We start from the raw sequence: 20,821 nt of genomic DNA, 5'->3' as shown, positions 1-20,821 counted from the left end.
ACACATTCTCACAGCACTTTGTAATAAGTACTGTTTGCTGTGGGAAGAATGCTGTTAATTTTCTTTTTGTTTGTGTTCATGGTCATATTTCTGGACAGCCTTCAAGTGTTACGACATTCTTCTACTGACGCACATAAACCAGTGACTTACTAAACAACAGTTTTTTTTATCTGGGGATATGAAACTGTTGCTGGCCCCCTTCTTGCAAACCTTGGGAGAGGTTTTCCTAAATGACGTTCCATCAACAAAGCAATGTTTGTATCCAAAACAGGAAATGCTTGACAGATAAGACAAGCAGCTTGGGCATGCATAGTTAAGCATCTAAGCATACAAGACAATGATTGCTTATAGGTTAATGTGAATTTTATATAATATTAATGATAAACTCTCTGTCTTTGTGGAACCACACTTATACATCCAAAACATTCCAACTAAAATCTGACACAATACTTGTAAAGGTGTTCTTGAATTAGTGAATGCAATGCTAAATGAAATTGTAATAATATGGTTTAATATTAAAAAGAAATTATTAATCGAGAAATAATCGTCATTATTTATATTAGGAAGCACTTCTCAGATTTCAGCTGTCAGATTAATGATCCTTTAATCCAGATAAACTTTAATCAAATAAATGTTTCATTTAATGAGATTTATTAGTCAAATGTTGTTTCCTCTTCTTAAAGAAAGTAGCTATACTGTTTCACTGTCATCCAAACTGAGAGGATAAGTCGGAGTGGAAGAATTAGTTAAAGCAGGATTTGAAAATCATTTAAACTTTTTTTTCCCATGATCTGCTGAGAACAAAAAGATAGTTAACAAATGAGCATTTATTTCATCAGGAAGCCCTTTTTTTTAAAAAAAAAAAAAAATATATATATATTTTTAAAGTCAGCACATTGATCAAAGTGACATTTTCCCAAATGCTGAACTAGAACTTGTCTGCCTCTGTTTGTCCTTCATGATCCATGAGGTCGTATTATGAGGTAAGCACACTTGACTCTGTTGACTGATTCCAAAACTGATATCCAAAGACACTCAAAGAGAAACAGAAAGCACTGACTGCACCGAAAGCATTTTGCCTATGTGTATAAATCTGATGTTTTATAGAATACATGGAGAGCACTTTCAGTTTTACCTTTTACATCCTCAGGGAAACGGTTTCAGTTATAATAAGTGGATACACTCACACACACACAGACAAAAGAGACTTAACAGGTAGATTGTGATCAGCTTTTGTTGTGACATGCCCCTCAGGAAGAACCAGTAGCAACAAAAGATTCTCTGTTTACCGTTCTGCCTCTTTAATCTTTTGGTTTATTTTCCTTATTATTGTTGTTGTATTATTATTGTTTGTTTGCCTGTCCCAGCAGCAGTGTCTGTCTGAGCAGCAACAATAGCAAGTTTTTCATGGTAAGACTGACAGCTAAAATCCTTTTGACTCTGCAAAATGCTGCATATTTTGCATTAATGTCATATGTAATACAGAGTCAGTCTGTTTGTTACAGTGTGTTTTTAAGTTAACTTGTTTTTGTGTATATATATATATATATAGAGTATATACAGTATGTGTTGGTGGATAGGAGAGAAGCACATATTTATGTAGGTTAGTGGTGCATGTTTGTGTGCACTGGGTAGATAAATATCTGGTTATGTGACAGGGTACGCGTTACTGTGTACACTCACCTTATAGAATCTTCGCAGTAAATGCAGACTTTCTTCTCTTGCACCCTGCAAAGACAAACAGTAGGAGATGATTGCAAATACATGGTCTGATCAGGCATGTCGCACACGCACGCACACACAAGTAACATATTCAAGAGGGTTGTGTTTTTAATTTTGGCTTATCTGAGGGACAAAGAAGTTTAAATGGTATTATTTTATACTTTTATACTTCTTTTATACTGAAAAAATAAACTACAGTCCCACAACACCAAAATGGAAATTAAAGCGATGTACTTCTGTGTCTTTTAGCCACCTAAAAAAACAATATCAGTTTAATTGTGCACTTCCTCAATGGAGTGTGGTGTTTTTGATATAATGGTGTCAAATCCCCATCAGTAAGGGTTTTCTTATGTCAAGGTTAAGCAGTTAAAATATTCTAGTGTTGCTAGACTGATACTGATTTTTTAGGTGGCTTAAAACTAATCAGTGAAGGCAGAGTTTGCTCAGCGCCGTTTGATTATATGTACGTGATGCAGCGATTTTCTACCTCTAAGTTATTGTAAATAAACAGTTAAAACTGTGATTCAGTCTATATCTTAGACTGTATAAATATTAGAGGTTTATTGCAGCTAGCTGAAACAGGGCATATTTCCACCTTCTGTGGCAGAGTTGTACATACTTCCATCAATAAATTGATTCTCCCGCAGTTCTTGTATACTGGGACAAGAACAGAAGTCCAATTTAATGGCCTAATTGAGTTATTACTGTGGCACGACTAAGCTGTGCATGTAAACGTACTGAGTAATTCCAACTAACAGTCTAACTGCTGTTTCTGAGAAAGGGTGAGACCTGTCATATCTAACTACTGGTGATACAACATGATAGGAATCTGCATCTGTCTACAATTATGCCATTCCAGTGCTGTTACATGAGGCCTTTTCCTTTAACATCAGTAAATGCCTCCCTGGTTTACCCATTTCACATCAAGAGTTGGAGGAAGGAAAGTTCTAACAACCACTTTAAGCTTTCTTTCCTCCAAATGTCTATGACTCTACTTAACAAGACAACAGTTCCATCCTTAGGTATGTAGTTCATAAGCAAGGAGGCATTATTGCATTTAGTTTCATGCATTATTTTTATAATTTTGTCCTGGTTTTTATGATGCCTATGTATTCATATATTTTATCTCACAAGACTTTTGCAATATTTTACATCATTATTGTGTCCTTGGTGTACCACTGTACTGACTTATTTGCTGCAGCTGTGTGTGGCACTAACACAGAGGCAAAATCTCCCCTTCATGATGATCTGATCTTATCTTATCTTATCTTATCTTATAATCAGGGCTCTTCCCACAGTTGCATTAGAATGAGGTAGTTTTAGTTACAGTAATCCTTTGACAAGGAAAGAAGTCGAGTGTGATTAATATTAAACAAAATAAACCCGGAAATGCTGGCCAATTTCCTGTCAGGGAATAGTAACAGGACTAGTCAGCTATTTCCCCATAGCAGGAAGGAAGGGGAATAAGTGGAGTCATGGCTGATTTGAAATAATGTCAATAACATGATTTCAAGGCTGGTTCTCTAGAATTGTATCCAAGTTAGGCAAAATAAACTTTGACTTAAAACAATGATGTAAAAAACCCTCAACATTTTACAGTTCCAGCCAAAGGAGCACCGTCATAATTGAAAGGTGCTTTTCAATAATGGGAAATTATTAAAGCACAAACCCCTAGTGATGTTTTACTGACTAATATCAAACGCAGGTGAAATCTAGTCTCAGAAAAATACGACTATGGGAAGGTTTCAGTTCACTTTGAAATTCTGTTACATCAGATAGTGATTTTTTTTCAAATCCCAACAAAATAACATCACACAGACGGTAGCACAACTACTTTCTGTAACGCCCGAAGAACAGGAATGCAGAGAGAGCGAAAGAGACAGAGAGAGAGAGAGAGAGAGAGAGAGCGAAAGAGAGGGGGGCGTGGAGAATTACTCTCAAGTAAGAAGAGGAAATAAAACATTTCTCAGAAGAGTGAAGATAATAAAAAACAAGTGCTGTGCTGTGAAGAGAGGAAGAGGAGTCAGAGGGAGTGACTGAGGAGGAGAAGACAATTAATGACATGAGATGTAGAGATTGGGAAGAGTGCTGGATGAGAGTTAAAGTCTGGTTTGTCCCTACTGAAGAAAGTCTGCCTTCATTACCACAAAGTAGTACTCACTGAGAAACCCTGCAGCTACTAGTTCTGAGGAAATGATGAAGTTCAGTGTAAAGGAGATGCTTTACTGCTATGGATGTCAAAACGTTGGATATTGCTCACATTTGACTTGATACCTAGAATTCTGTATTGGTACCCAACGGTAACTTTTTGTGGTATTGCACTCCCTGTAATAACAAAAACATAATTTTTGAACAAGCTCTGGGGGTGATATAGTCTTGCTCTCTTTCTCTGTATGCTTCACATCATTAGGGTGATTTGGCCCCTCTGCTCTTTTCAATTCACATGTAGAGCTAAGTCTCTGTCTGTCTGTCAGTCTGTCTGTGTGTCTGCTTGCTTGTCTCTCTAGCTCTCTGTTAAGCGACAACTGTGAAATATGTAGAATAGATGTGCAATTTAAAAAACACAATCAAAAACAGCAGTGACAGGCCTGCTAGGAAATTTCTAAAATTAAAATTGAAAAGAAAATGGACTAGACACCGAAACTATTTGTGCTGAAATAATTATTTCATCTTGCCGGGAGGCTTCGGGATCCTTGGAAGCCCTTCCACCTCCTGTCTAAACCCAGTGTTCTCAGCCAGGTGTGCTCTCAGGTACTGAAATATGTCACTGATTGAATTCAACATGAATCAGTATTTTGTAGTACCAAGTAATATGGCTGTTACCCTGAAAAGCACAGAGTTCAGTACCCAACCATAGATGGAACTGTTTGCATGAGTGTAGCGTGTACATTTGTGTGTGCTGTACCTCCAGGCAGGCCAGATGAACGTCTTTGATAATACAGTTGTTTCCAGACAGCACCGACTGCTTTAATAAAAGGCAGCTCAGTTCCAGGGTAGCTAGACGCACTTTACCATCTACACACACACACACACACACACACACACACACACACACACACACACACACACACACAAGAAATAAATGAATAACTAATGAAGATAACACACTGTAGTTCCATTTTGTTTCTACAAAGTTAAGTACATTTTTTATCAAATATGTAATGAAAAGACGTAAATGTGTTCATAACATGAAATGTTTTACGAGCTACGTGTCTAACAACATGCTCTATTACATTTACAGTCACTTGAAAATAACTTTTCATAATACAAGTAGTGTTCATACAGAATGTGTCCTTGTCCATATGTTCAGCTTAAAGAAAATATCATATGACAGAATGATATATCTTTTCCTATGGAATAACACATGTTAATTTTATAGTCATCACAGCCATGTCTAGTGGATCTAGACATGGGAGACCCGCCTGTTTTGGCGAAGTCTCCCATGTCTAGATCCATTCCAGGCAGCAGGAGAGGATCAATGCATCTGGATTCTTGTTTTATGTCTTTTTTTCCCCTTTTTCTTTCTTTCTTTCTTTATTTCTATTGTCTAATACCAGCGATGGGGGAGAGGGACGGATGGAAGGACGGACGGAAAAAAACCAACCAATTCTGCTCAAATTTCAAAGGGCTAAAGATACAGTCACAGAAATAGAGTTGATTTTTAATTCTTTCGAGCACAGCTGCTGTTACTTTTCAAGCAGGGAGAAAACAGTAAGATCATATTTCTCTTAAGCATGTGTCTACATACATACATACATACATACATAAACAAACAAATGTAAGGTAAAGGAAATCCAAACAGGAATTCACCAAGGACTGGTTTGTATTAGTATTTTAGATAAGTGTGTGTGTGTTACCTGGCTGTGCAGCCTGGCTCATAACTCTGATCAGTCTCTCCACCAGTACCAGGCTGTAGGAGCTCCTCTCCTGGTCAGGAACCGGCAACTGCAAACGCTCCAGAAGATCTCGGTTTATGCCTACACATAAATGGGCGAACAGGCAGGCAGACAGGGTCAGGAAAAAGCTGCAAACAGATTTGCTGGCATAAACTCGAACACTGTGATGATAGTACACCGTCTTGGTCTGTGTCCAATCCAGAAAAAAACCTGAGAAGTGACCTCATTTCAATAAAGTTGGGTTCTCAGATTATAATATATTTCAACCTGGAGTTGCACACTAAGATTGTACTCGCCACCTTCATTGAAGTAATGAGGAAAATGAGGACTCACGTAAAACAACATATCCCTCTGTTATAGAGACATGTTGAGTTGGATACAAGCACAGCGTACTTGGTCTTACAGGATCTATTATAAGAGTGCTTCCTGAACAGATTTCATAATTTGTAGATTGATTTATTTGTAGATCAGCTTTAAAATTATGCTAAAAGTGTGAGTCCCCTTGACAGCGAAAAGACTCGCTGTTTTAAGCAGTCTGTTTGGTCTGCAGAAGAGTTTGAATGACTGCTTTGCCACCAGTCCAAATAAACTGGACTAAGTAGGAAAAAATCTCTTTAGTTTCTCAACTGAATGAAGCAGGCAAGGTGTAAAAGCATCCTCAGTCAGTTCTGTTTTTAGAAATAAAAGCAGCTGTGCGCAGCTTATATGGACCTCCTATACAGATGCCAGTTGCCTTCATTTAGCAGGTATCTAGAACAACCCACTATAACCAACCACATCATGTACATGTGTATAAATGAAAAGAGAGGCCAACCTTTGCTGTGCGACACGGCATAAAGCAGGCAGAGGACAAACAGGGCGTGGTAGTCATCACTGGTGCAGTCGAGAGCGCTGTATACCATGTCTAAGAACGGTCTGCAGAGAGAAAAGATATAATCAATCCAGAAACAATTGTGTCTTTCCTTGTGTTCATTATTTCCACATCTAGGCTAAAATAACAGTTTGATGTGTTCAGATGCGTGTGTACGTGTACCTGCTCCTCTGTGTGTGTGTGCGTGTGGCTGCAGCCGTCTTCTCTTCGTCAGTGATGTTCTGCTCCGTCAGCTCCGACACCATACACTTCTCCATCACCACCATCTCTATCTCTGTGTGCACACACACACGCATACTTTGGACCTACTTACATAATTGTCCATAAAAGCAACATTTTTTGGGAAACATATTTATATTCACATCGCACTTCCTGAACAAAAACACACATCATTTAAAGACAAAATTAGGTCTTGTCACCAAGTGAATATGAGTGAAAAGTCTGAGGTGATTCCTTCTCAACCTTCACAGCCTCAAAAACATGCTAAAATGTTTTAGGCAGCAGAGATCAGCCAATCACAGCATCAGTGTCTGTGTACTTTTGATTAGGGAATAAATTTGCAAATGCATTGTTTAGTGCATAAAATGTACTATTTAATAGGATTAAAATGTTCAGAATGTCACCTACAGTAAATTACCGTCTATCTTTCAAAAAGTCCATTTGATCTCTTTTCTTATCAATCAGTTAAATGGGGTGGGTGTCTTGTTACCACCTTCAGTGGCATATGTCTGATTTTGAAACTAACTGTTCCTCTGTCGCCCACAATGTTATTGGTGTTAAAACCCATGCAGCCAAAAACAATATGTGCATTTGCACTTTAGAAGCAGTTACAATTGTGAAGGTCTGTACACAGACTCTCTGCAAAAAGAGTCTCTATTCAGTCAAAGAAAGAATCACTTCAGACGAGTGAAATGGTATTTTGACCTAACACACACACTCACACTCAGACACTAACAAACACACACATGCACACGGAGCAGGAGTGAGACAGGCGGAGAGGTGAGGAGCACAGGATGGATGGTGTGTCACCGTGGAAATGGACAATTGGCTGCCATGGAGATTGTGTTGGGCGTGTGGTCAGTGGTAACCATGGGGAAATTAAAAAGGTGCCAAACAGGGGAAGCAGCTATAAGAGGGAGGCCTCATCTCCAAATCAGGCAAAGAGGAATTTTCAAATCTATTCATTTTCTCTCTGCAGTTTTTCTTCTGCATTGTTTAGCTTTACTTTCAACGCTGTTCTTCAACAAGATAACAACATGTTGTTGGTTTTCACACTTTTCCTTTTTCAGGAATCATTCATGCCTCTTACTGATGAAACTGTAAATGCATAGAGGTGACAGTAACAGTCATGTGCACACTGAATTAGGCGACTAGGGATGGGAATTGATCAGATTTCATTATGCTATTATCAGTTCTACTGATTGCTCTGTTTCTTGATCAATACCTGGACAATTTTCTGTATGGAGGAAAGGGTGTTTTCACTGTTTTAATGTCTGTTTTTATCTTTCATTTAGGTTTCCTTAGTCACATAAAATCTACAAAGAAAATGTTCTTATAACAAAGGAGAAAGACTTTCTTTGATCATGTAGCCCAGAGTTACTCTATAATTCTCTGGATTAGCAAGTGTGTGAATTACACTGCAGACTGGATTCTTGACTCACAGAGACAAACAGAGTGACAGGGCGGCTGACTCATATGAACGGGTCTGATGCAGGCTGAATACGCAGCGACAGGTCTGTGTTACAGAGCAGCATTTATTAAAAATACATCTGTTGTTTGTATCCAGGCGCCGTTTCACCATTGCGTAATAAAGAGTACAACTATCAGTTAAAATACAATAATAATAAAAAGAAAAATACACAACACGCACAAAGCTGTATTGCACGGGTACTGCTGTGGTAATTTAACTCATCACACAGTATGATTTTGTGTTGCACATGTAACATTAATGTCACACTAGAGTACTCTTGTCAAGCTTCTTCATGAAATTAAGTCACACTTTGGGCAATTTTCTCCTCTACGCTATGACTTCTTGTTGCGAGTTTCCAGCAGCGTAGATGCATGAGTTTGACGTCACTATTTTGCAGAAAAACATGCCGGCATCTTTAAGAGGAATTGATAAGCTTGGAGGCATACGATTCCAATGGATTGGACAACGTAAAACTGTCTTTCGATTCCCATCCCTTCAGGCAAACAAAATGTCTGATGTCATCTTTAGTTATTCTGACTTTTAAAGAGTTAATTTCTCTCTTTTCTGTTTGGAGACAAGGGCTGCTGCTGTGGTGGCTGTTGGGTAACCAGGGTGCATCATGGGAGACTGTGTCTGATTGATGGGAGTAAAGAAACACTGACAAACAGTCTCGTACTGCTGTGTCCAGTGAGACACACACTCACCTTCCGCCGTCTCCCCACTTGCTCTGCTTCCCTTAGAACTCCCACCTCCTCCTCCTCCTACTCCCTCTGTACCTTTTCCCTTCTCCCTCTCTCGGCCTCCCTCCCTCTCTCCTCCTCTGCTGTCGTCGTCCCAGCCCTCCTCTGCTCCTACTCCGCCGCCGCCTCCTCCCCCTCCCCCAGCCCTTTCGTCATCCTCCTCCTCGCCTAGGTTCTTGTAGTTTGGCCTCTTCTGAGGTCTCTTGCGGCCGCGGTGGCGGGATAGCTCCAGGGAGCGCTCCAGAGACTCAGGGGGCTTGGTGAAGCGACGTACACCTCCTGCACTGGCCTGGGGGTTAAAGAAGAACACAGAGACAAGGGCGTGAGATGGCAAGACAACATATGACTGAGAGTGACAAGTTATTATTTTGACAATATGTCAAAATTCTTTCTGGTGATCATGAAATTGTGAAAGCATTTTTTATCATGTGCTTTTGGTTAAAATAAAGCAGTTGCCACTCCATAACTTTGCTTATTGGTTTTTGACATTTATAGTGGTATCACAGTAGTAACTCTGCACCGTACCTCTCAGTATGTGCTGAATACAAAAGGCAGATAAAAGGCTCAGAAAAGGCTCTAAACACGTGATTAAAAAATGGGAGGAGTGTAACCTGTTAGGTAGTGATATTCTGAGGGAAAGACACTCAGAAGCAGGATACTAAGAAGAAACTAACTTTCCTGTTTCCAGGAAGCGATATTACTGCCACCCTTTTACTGGCAGAAGTGCGTGCAAAAAACTGACACACATAAACACGCATAATACACAAAACACCACTGATGTGCAAATGATTGTCTCACACATGCACACAAATACTGAGCCACAAGGCAAACACTTCTTGCACTATCTTGTTGATCTAAGTCTGCTAACACACAAAAGCCTCTTCCTCCCTGATACTTTTATCAGTCAAAAATGACCACTTGACACACACACAAACTGGCTCTGAGGTCACTTTAGAGAGGCAGTACTAGAGCTAGAAATAACCAAAATTCTCACATACAGCCCTCAACTTTAAAACGAACGCAGATATGCACACAGGAAACTGGTGCAGTTGGTAAATGATAAGATGCTGCGCAGAGACGTCAACACCGACTTACAGTAAAACTAAGTGATCATGATGACAATGATAACTACTTCTGCCAATTCTTTTCTTGTAAAGTTATTTTGTGGGCCTTTTGTCTTAAATGGAGAGTACAGGTGAAGAGTGACAGGAAAGGGGGGAATGACAGAGAGGGGGCAACATGCAGCAAAGGGCCCCTGGTTGGAAATTAATCCAGGCCACTGCAACAAGGAAACAGCCTTAGTATATGTTGCGCACGTTCTACCAGTTGAGCTACTGAGGCGCACTTCTATTGCTAATTCTGATCATAAAATTGCTGCAAAGCTTCAGATTAAAATAATTTAATAAACTTTATGAATAACTACGGCCGTACTACATATCTAAAAAAGAAAGTAATGAGGAGCTTGGGCTCAGGTTTATATGGACTCAGTAATAGCTAACAGTAACAAACACAAATTCAAAATTAGACACACACATCCTGTAGTGGGTGCTGGATCCAACACGAACTAAAGGTCTGAGGGAGAGTATATTGGTTCAAAACGTCACTTGTGTTTGCAGAATAAAAATCCTTTAATGGGAGCTCCCTGGTGTGTGGATCTCCATCTACAACAGTAACAAACAGATCAAGACTGTACAGAGTCCAATGGTGCTGGCAAAAAAGGGCCACTGAATACCACGGTGATCCTTCTTTTGTGGTTTTGTTTCTATACAGAGGTTAAATTTTGTTGAAGAAGACAAGGTGAAACTAGGTGGCCCTATTTCACTTCGCTTCTTACGCTAACACAAACCACCAAGCGTGAACACGTGAACATGTAGGTACACACATATACGTGGTTTGCAGTGTCAGAGGATGAAGGCCCCTCTTCCTTATGTGCCACGAACAGCTGCAGTTTCTCAGCATACACACTTACTGAAAGGAGCTGTGTGTCAAATTAATCAAAACTAAAAGTTTTAATTTTTGTTTCGCCCTCCTCTGTAATCCCTTTCTCCCACACCCACTCTTGTCTTCCTTTTTGGCTTGTCTTCAAGTTTCCATGAGAGGAAAGGTGGTCTTATTAGGCATAAACACTTGAGAACGCCTTAGTTTCAGCGCACTCTGTGGCGAGGTATTCACAGAGGAATTCCATAATGGGATTGAGACAAAATAATACAGAAAAGTGGGAATTTAAGATTAAATTCTGCCTTTTAAATGTTTGTTTCAGATGAAGTCAGCCCTAGTTTTTGACTATTACCTAAAACATGATAAAGCTAAAGGCCTTCTCCGCTAATTCTACTAATTTCCACAGAATAATTAAAAATGTCTTTGTAATCCTCCCTGTAGCCAGTCAACAAAAACACTGATATCTGTATCATCCATCTGTATGGCTGGGTATGTCCTAGGCTTGAACTATAGTTGCTGCTAAAAAATGGTGTGTATGCTGTCAGACACAAACCACAGACCAGCAATAGTGTGTGTTGCACCTGTTGCTGACTATGTTCTGGTAAACCGCTCACACTGAGCCTATGCTGAGAAATTAATGGAGGTCATGGAGCATGCAAGGCAAACCTACACACACACACACACACACACACACACACACACACACACACACACACACACACACACACACACACACACACACACACACACACACAGAGACACCCAACAGCACAACAAAATAGGGCACCATGCAGAAAGAAGATAAAGATAAACTTCAAATGCACACAACAAAAACAGCTGCATGTGCTTTTAGCGAAAAAAAGATGCAGACATGCAGATGTTGACATTATGTATCTTACTGGTGCACTTGCAAGTAAACACATGTAGGAGAGAGAGAGAGAGAGATACTTTTTCCAGGAAAGAGATTTGGGTTAGGTGCGCCAGCCCTGTCAGTGTTTCATCATGTGACCTAATTTCCTGCCACATCACAGACAAACAGGAAGCATATGACCACCTGAGCAGAAACAGGGCCCATGCCTCATCTGTCGCTGTTTCATCTACAATAAATCAAACAATAACACATTGTCACATCTATCTGATGTGGCGGAAACAGTTCATATCCGCAATCCAGCGCATGTTAAAAAAAGAAAAAAGAAAAGAATATTCTTTTGTACAACTATTTAATCACCTCTTAGGCCACATCTGATTTAGAAAGATTTTTTTCCCATAAAAAATCATTTTGCTCAAACACAGGTGTCTTACGTGCCTGGGATCATGCAGAACGAACAAACATTTGAACACAGGTATGTGCACAAGCAATAAGCAATAAGTAAAGTAAAGATGCACACATCACTGTTATGTATACATCACTGTTATTGTACATTATATGTAGCGGACTCTAGGAAGAATAGCGGCAGCTATGATGCAGCTAATAGGGATCCTAAATAAAACTAAACTTCAGGTTAATGCAACTCAGTGGTTTGAATAAGTAACCAGTCATTTATTTAGAATAATAAAGCTTATTTGACTCTTAAGTAGAAAAAATATTAATTCAAGTTATGGGCCATGCTGAATGCTGTTGTGCCTTAAAGAAAGGCAAACTATCAAGTGGATTAGTGGCAGAACAGCAGAAAACAAATAAAGTGAAAAAACACAGGACCTAACTCAGATAATTAGCTGGATTACTGGTCTAAAAAAAGCCTATCTCAATCATATCTCTCTAGTTTATTTTAAGTGTGAAGTTTATTTTTTTTCTATTTCTGTAGCTTCTAAAGTACATATATAGATACTGTCTTAAACTTAATATATTCATACTTAAAATTTAGAAAAAAAAAGCTACTCAACACAATATTTCAAAAATGAAACGTGGCAGATTTTAAAGTCCAAAAGATGCAGAGACAGGGAAAAGCATGGCCCAATGAAAAGCTGGTAGTAGGGACTTGTTTGGGTCTGCTGTGGTAGACCGACGCTGTCAAGACATCACGCCTAGATGCACATTCACTGAAAAGGTAGGCTGCTTCTTACAACAGCCACAGGTCTGACTGACACTGACACACACACACACACACACACACACACACACACACACACACACGCGCGCGCGCATACACACGCATACACACGCATACACACAACACAGAGAATAACCACAAGGGTTCTCAGAAATGCTCACCACCTCAACAACACCCACCTGGCTTTACAAACAGATGGTCAAAAAATTAAGAAGAGAGAGAGAGAGGGAGGGGAAGTGAAGAGTCTGTATTCACAGTAGAAGAAGAAAATGAGCGGAAGACAGAGTTAGAAAATGACATGAGTCAGATGGGGCAGATGAGGGGGAGACAAGGGGGAAATAGAAAAAGGCAAAGAGAAGGGAAATAACATGAAGATAGAGATGTAAATACAAACAGACGTGCAGGGGAAGTCAGGATGTTTCAATCCAAGGCTGGAAATAAGGGAGAGAGTGTAAAGAAGAAAAAAACAATGTCGATAATTAGCATATAGCTGGCATGTTGTGGGTGAATCATGGAGAAAACGATGACCCCACGATCTCATAACTACCTACACACACTTCTGGTTCTCAAGTCTTATGTGCGTGTAACTGTGTGCATCCATGTAGTCGCCTGCGTAGGCGTGCTTATGTGCATTACTTGCTTGTACGCTATAGTCCCAGTGTTTATATGAGTGTTCTAGTGTGACTATGTATCACAATGTACAGTGCATGTGTATATTGCCAATTAGTGGTTTGTAAAGGAGCTGTATGTGGCATTCAGAGCATATCTATGACTCAGAGTCAGCGGTGCAACTGTCAGCACACACTTTTCCAGATTGAGGTGGCTGAGCTGGCGGCTAGCTGCTAACAGTGCTAATTCCATAAACAGTGCTAACAATAAATACAGTGCGAAAAAAGCTAACATTGTTAACCTGAGGCAACAACGGAGGGTGGTATGCCTCTGCGACGATGCCTTCCCGATATCAGCTGTAACAGCTATATGAGCGCAGTGCAGAGCAGCGACAATTAACTAACCGGTGGGACACACACAGAGGAACTCACATGCATTAACAAACACTCTCAGCTGGACCGTTTTCCACAATAACGAAAAGAGAAGCTCAAATTACAACACAGAGAGGTAGTGTGACTTCATTCTCTGCTCTGGAAACCACTACTCCACTATGTCTTTACAAAGCAAATGATGGTTTACTGCTATATTCACACTCTGAATGCTCTGTTTTCCATGTTTGTCTGTATGGTGTGTGTATATAGTGTGTTTGACGGTATTATGTTTTTCTGAGTGTGCACATGTATGAATTACCGTGCTCTTGTGTTTGCTGGGCATGTCTGTCTGTGGTGTGAAGACAGACAGATCTCCATTGAGAATAACTTCAGCCAGGGCATTGACCATTGGCTGATAGTGGATGATGAGAAACACCTGGAAAACAAAAAGACATACACAGTTAAGAAAATAATACAAACATATTTAAAAAGAAGAACCGTTCATCGAAAATGAAATGACGTATGTATGTATATACGTATATGTCTTCCTCTGTACAAAACTGTGTCTTTTGACTGTATTACGTGTCAAATAAAAGTCTGAACAGGATACTTTAAATTTTAAAGTAAAACTTTGAAAGCAGAAGCAGTTAATTGGACAGGTTTAACTCAACAAACAACACACATGTGCCTGAAACTCTTTTTTTTTTGTTACAGAAATATCACTGAGTTCAGGATCCTCAGGGGTTTCAGAGCAGGAAATAAACTGACATGAAATTCACCGAAGTGATTCATAGAAATTTTACTTTGTGCGCATAATTTTCTTTTCATTTTCTTTTCTTTTCACATTTGATCAGGGATTAAAGGTATACTAGGAAGGGGTTTCCTAAAAAAACAATACATTCATACAAAAGTAAGTTCTCTATTATCACCTATGACACACGAGGTGTTTGTTTATTTATCTGCAGAGACTTTTCCCTCTATCTGTATTTTCTCATCTCATCTCAAGACAAGACATTATAAAAACGTCAAGTCATTATAAAAACGTAGCGAACAACAAGGAGCGCGTATGGGACACGTTGTGGACAAAGTGCCGAAAAAATGCAAAAACAGTGAATCTGGGGTTGGCTTTCACTTTCAGTTTTGCCGGTAATACCATTTATAAACAGTAACAAACAACACCTGCATAGTCTAAAAGGCCAGAATGACTTGCAGATTAAAATCAAACCACACAACTAAAATATTCCAGTTTTTTAGCAATAGCTGGCCATCTGTTGTGTGTTGCTTACCTGAGACAGCAGGTAGAGGGACACCTGAGGGTTGATCTTTCGCTCTTCAGACTAAAGAAACAGAACAATTAAAGACCAGTCAGTGTCATACATGTAGCAGGTGCATAGCTAGTACCTAATGGAAAAGGAAAGGTATCCTGAAATACGTTGAGATAAGACAAAGTAAAGACCTGGAATGATTTAATAGTCTGATAATCATTAATCAATAGTTTAATAGGCCGTACCAGTGTTGTTTTTGTTAAACCTTCCTTTTGTGCTGTTATTTTCAAAAGCATTTGACAGACCATACAATACAACCCATCAAATGTATGACAAGTTTTTACAACATCCATGGTTGATAATTATTTGTTATCCCTCATGATATTCCAAACACAGTATCTTATGAATGCAATACTATATGGCATCTGAATGGTGATAATTTGTCATCAGACCATCTCAGCATCTGAATGCACCTCCACTTCGTCATTTTAACACTGTCAATACTCAACCATTTAACATTTTAAAATTAAGTAACTTTGGGGGGGATGGGTGTTTCATTATGCATCATCTATGTTGAGCAAGTTTTAAGTCATTCTGATAACGCATTAAAATGAAAACCACATTCAATAGTGACAGCACTGCTTGCATGAATTTGGAAATAGTTGTCAATGTGAGTTTTATATGAATTTATATCAATGTAAATGGAATATCTTGACGCATTTTCAATATGTCACCTTGGACTGTGAAGGACATTGTCACAGTTTTCAGACATTAGACAGACTAAACATTTATTGAATATTTGAAAAAAAAAGAAGATTAAATTAATAATGAAAAGAATTATTACTTTTTAAAATATATTTTGTTTTGTTTTGTTTTTAGCCCATATAAGGCTGCAACTGAGCTGAATGTACACACACATAGTTTCTCTGACAGTGTTTAACACATTAGCATACAGGAAAAATATACGTGCATAGGTGTTATCACATGTCATGTGCTTACATTTTAGTGTTAACATTTCTTAGTAATGAACGGAGGAAGCAGGTTTTAAACAACAAAATCTCTCCATTTCAAGCAAGTTAACGTCAGTGTAAAATTATTACAAGTTCTCATGTCACCCTTCACACAGATGACCTCACAAACTAAACACAAACTAAAGACGAGCCCCTATTCTTATGTTACGGCTAGCTCAAACAGCTAACATCAAAATGGTCACAATATCTGGAGAGAAGTTTACCACATGTGAATTACTGAAGTAAATGAATGAATAAATGAGAACCAAATACCAAGCACCACAAAGGGACTCCTGTAGCAAGATGGAAAGAAAGACAGTTAAACAAAGAGTCCTGCCTATATAGCCTCAGCCCACTGATCAGCACAGGCGCCTGCCATCAGAGGATCTAGTTAGAGTGATCAACAGAAAACGACAAACTAAAATAAAATGTAATAATGTAGAGAATCAGGTGAAGGAAACATACCGTCTCAGGGATAACCAAAGAATAGACGTAAAGGGGTAGGAACAGACGGTTGAGAAGGTGGTCGGTCAAGACGTCGTTAAGGAATTCACAGTTGATAATGAGGATATCGTTCAGGTAGTGCAGATGGTCAAGGTGCTCCGCTACCAGGTCGCTTAACTTCCCTCTGTTTTTATGTCTGCAACACAACGAGAGGCATGAAAAACTCATGGCGTTGATGCTTAATTTATTCTTTTAAATCACAATTTTAAAACCCATTTTTATAGACTTGATTTTATATGATGTTGCCTTTTAAATTATTTTATTTAACTTATTTTAATGTTTTACTTATTTAATTTCTTTTTGTTTTAAGTTGCAATAGCCTTTAAAGTTTTGTTATTTATGGTCTGTTTATTTGTATTAATTTATATTGATAGTTTGCGTCCCGCATCTTGCATTATCTATGTAATTTTATCTAACTCTACCCTAGTTTTGTTTGGCTTGTGTACAGTAGGACTGTTTGGCTTTCTGTTGTTGTATTGCCTTCCTAGTATCCTATTTCTGCTTTTGCTTTGCTTATAAAACTTTTGTAAAGATGCTCTATAAATTAGGTTGCAATAATTATAATAGTAACAACAATAATAGTAGTAGTAGTAGTATTGTATGTTATTAAAACAAATGGCATTTTCATGTATGTACAGATTCACAATATGTATATTACGACACTGATGTATAGTGATAAATACATTTTTCTAGCCTAAAAGCTGCTTAGATGGAAATTTACAGGTTGTATTCAGCTATTTTTATTAAGTATTTCATAATGCAATGTATACAATGCATCATGCCCAAGAGTAGAATCATCATTTAAGGAGCAAAAACTAGACATACCTGACCCCTAGAGGCCTAAGTGAGAATCACTCTGATAAACACTGAGCAAGACGGCACTTACTCTTCATCTGTCTGCACACACTTGTCCAGCTCGATGACGTGGCTGCCAATAAACCAGACCAAGTTGCTGAAATATGGGACCGCCGTCTTATCTCGAATGTAGTGCAGCATGTGCTGGTTGTCCACTGGAGATGAGGGTCAGGAACGAGACAGAGGTTAGGATTGTTACCAAGGCTGGTCACTGATATGACATACCCACACACACACTCACACACATATACACATATTTTGTGATCCCAGAGAATTACCAGACTGTGACAGTTAAATATGATTTTCTAATAACAACAAAAACCATTAAGATTACAGGACAATTAAAAAAAACAACAACCATGTGAAGTCAAATTAAGTACATGAATTGGCTTATTGTTACTATTTTTTTTTTTTTAATGGGGATACTACTGGAGTGTGATTAAGAGGGAAGCCAGTTCAGTTTCATATCAGAGCAACAGTGTGAATGGGGCTACTCTCGCTGTTGTAAACCAAGAAAAAAAATCTTTTTGAACCGCTCTTACGTCTTTTTAATCTAGGTCTGTGATCTGATCCTGCACTCACAAGTTCGTCATGCTCATTGATGCTTTCTGAAGAGGAGTTATCTTTAGACAGTGCAAGATCTGAGCCTGATTTTGTCAGTTTGTATTAATAGTAATGAAAGTCACAAGATTAGTCAAAGAACTTTTTTAAAAAGAACTTAAAAAATTTCATTCATGTCAAAAGGTCACAAGGGAACTCCACCCAGCTTGAGGCTCAAGGCAACATTAGCTGTTACGAGCATAACACATGCAAATCTCTGACTTAACTATAAGCTGCATTGTGAGTAGTTGCATTATAGGTTCCAGGTTTCATATAAAAGACAATATTTCTGCTGAATTCTTATTTTTAACTGTCCATTTTGAGTCTGTCAGCATTACAGTAGTGCAATGCTAGATCGGGGTAGTACTCTTTAACGGACAGTTATCTCCAAAATCAAAAATACCTCCTCTTACCTGTAGTTCTATTTATCAATTATTATTATTTCGGTGTCTAATCGAGGCTGAGAGGCTTGTGCCTGTGACAGTGTGAAATGTAAACATTAATGGCGCACTCCTCAGCTGGGCTGTAACGTAAAGTACGTTGTGTTGTGTTGTCTTGTGAAAGTACAAGATGGCGCCGTGAGAGTGGCAGCCTGTTGCAGCAGCTCTTTGAATGTGTTTTTTTTTATTGTTTTCTATAAAGTTTTTATAGTGTTTTATTGTATACTGTTCTGTGCATCTGGGCACTCCACAACGCCAAGATGTTTTTTTGGAAATTCGGACATTTTTTTACTAAATTTCCCTCCGGGAATCAATAAAGTCGTCTAAGCTTGCTCAGTAATGCTAAGTGAACTAGCAGTAGATGCACGCTTCCTTTTGCACAGTGGTATGGTTGTTGGGTGTCATTTAGTAGAAAGAAAATAGTTCCTACATGAAACTGCTAACAACAATGTTTATGGACTATCTTCATGTAACTGGGTCATGAATTCTGGAAGGAGACATTGCTGTTGAGATTTTCAGATGTATTTTTTTTGGCGCTTTGAGTACCACAAGCAGAATGCAAATCTAGTTTCATTATATTGGAAAGAAGGCAGACATCTCTACAGCCGATACCTCCCGACACTCTGCAACTCAAGCCAAAACAATCTAGTATGATAAATAGCACTTCAGAAAAGAGGAAAAATACGTATTTGCAAGCAGTCTTATTTAACTGGAAGAGAAAATACAGAGCAGAAAAATCTGACAAATACGTTACACAGTATTTGCAAATATTTCCATGATCAGTTTTCATGTGTTTGAAATAAAAGCCTACTCTAGTTCAGCACACAGGGCACTTTAGGGAAACCAAGACATTTTAGATGATCACTGTAGGATACATCTGTTCCGTGAAGGACGTCTTAATTGACTTGAGATGCAAACAGTGCTGGTGTAGCGACACTTTCTCATGTCATAAATGCAAATAAAAGCTGATCGTAATCTCATAATGCCAATCCACACGGGTCAAACAGAGACAAATCATGAATGAGCAGCCAAATCACATCAATGAATTACATAATAGCAGAAAACAAATAGACAAATCACAAGCTGCCACTACTCAAAGTCAGTGTCATTCCAGCTTTGTCCATTTAATGGATCAAGTGATAATTAAATCAGAGGGTGACACTGACTAAATAACCACAGTGACCAAAACTGTCAAACCCATCACCAAAATAACAACCAACAAGTGGGGCTCAACTGAATTAAGTGTGTGGTACAATTGAACCAAAAACAAATTGTAAAAAAAAGCATGCAGGTTTTTCCGCATGTGTGTAGGTGGTGATACAGACTGATTTACAAAAACAGGAATTGCTAGGATATTCATAACAGTACATTTATAACAAATACATCATCAGGTACAAGTAGGGCTGGGTATCAACAAACACTGACAAGTAATGGATTATAATTACTCATTTTAAACCATCTTTTGTAAACATTTCAAATTGGCGGCATTAAAATCTATATATGACAAGTGTCATTGCCAGCATCTATACTGATAAAATCAGCCAACTTTGAAAACTTTAATTAATTAAAAGGAAAGAAAATAACAAGAAAACATGTTTCTAGGATACCCAGCCCTAAAAAAAAAGACTGAATGAATGGAACCAACTTACATGAAACTGGAGTTAGGCAGATGGGGCGCGCAGAGGGAGGGGGGAGAGGAGGAGAGAGACAAGGAGAGGAAGAGTAGGAGTGGTTGTTGAAAAGGAGGAGGAGGGAGAGGGGGAAACAGACACAGGGTTAATGTGTGTAAAGGGGCGGCTGTGAAGGGGTGGAGGCTGGGAAGGACCCCGCAGGTATCTTAACCAATTAACTGCAAACAATGACACATCTGGCAAAGGAGTTTACACGTTACCTCAACAGTTTATTTTTTAGGAAATCACATTGCTATTTTACCGTGTAATATGTCAACAAGAGAGAACAGAAATAAGCAGCGAGTTACCACAGAAAAAAAACTACTGTGGTAGCACAAGTTGACTAAAATATCTTCATGCTAGCTTAGATGCTGAGAAAATCCTTTTCCAGGTTGTCATTTGTTGCAGTACATGACCTAAGGAATCAGTAGGAAGCATCAAACTGACATGTTCAACATTAAGATGTGGGGGAAAAAAGTTTTATTGGAAACTACAGACCCATTTCTAGTGTGGTGACACTGCAAGTGCTGATCTCAAAGACTGTCATTTAAATGTCTAAGTCACCATCTATCGCTGAATGAGGTAATAC

At 38.8% G+C, this 20,821-nt stretch overlaps 1 protein-coding gene across 4 annotated transcripts in view; it reads right to left on the bottom strand.

The window, feature by feature from the left end:
- Positions 1 to 20,821, bottom strand: part of clec16a (C-type lectin domain containing 16A) — a 51,680-nt gene that overhangs the window by 22,097 nt on the left and 8,762 nt on the right. For 3 of the 4 annotated variants that reach the window (XM_088069469.1, XM_088069470.1, XM_088069467.1), the window contains exons 6-15: positions 17,554 to 17,677; positions 16,629 to 16,803; positions 15,175 to 15,225; positions 14,208 to 14,324; positions 8,884 to 9,208; positions 6,652 to 6,763; positions 6,433 to 6,533; positions 5,580 to 5,699; positions 4,628 to 4,737; positions 1,684 to 1,728 (exon numbers count right to left, since the gene is read on the bottom strand). In XM_088069469.1, coding sequence (XP_087925595.1) covers positions 1,684 to 1,728; positions 4,628 to 4,737; positions 5,580 to 5,699; positions 6,433 to 6,533; positions 6,652 to 6,763; positions 8,884 to 9,208; positions 14,208 to 14,324; positions 15,175 to 15,225; positions 16,629 to 16,803; positions 17,554 to 17,677 — 1,280 coding nt within the window. The remainder of the gene's footprint in view (positions 1 to 1,683; positions 1,729 to 4,627; positions 4,738 to 5,579; positions 5,700 to 6,432; positions 6,534 to 6,651; positions 6,764 to 8,883; positions 9,209 to 14,207; positions 14,325 to 15,174; positions 15,226 to 16,628; positions 16,804 to 17,553; positions 17,678 to 20,821) is intronic. The other variant, XM_088069468.1, reaches the window with a different exon arrangement.

Source organism: Plectropomus leopardus, chromosome 18 (genome assembly GCF_026936395.1).
Source record: "Plectropomus leopardus strain MGB_pleo_1.0 chromosome 18, ASM2693639v1, whole genome shotgun sequence".
NCBI classification, from domain to species: Eukaryota; Metazoa; Chordata; class Actinopteri; order Perciformes; family Serranidae; genus Plectropomus; species Plectropomus leopardus.
Note: the sequence above shows the minus strand (reverse complement) of the source record. Positions and strands in the feature narration are given on the sequence as shown.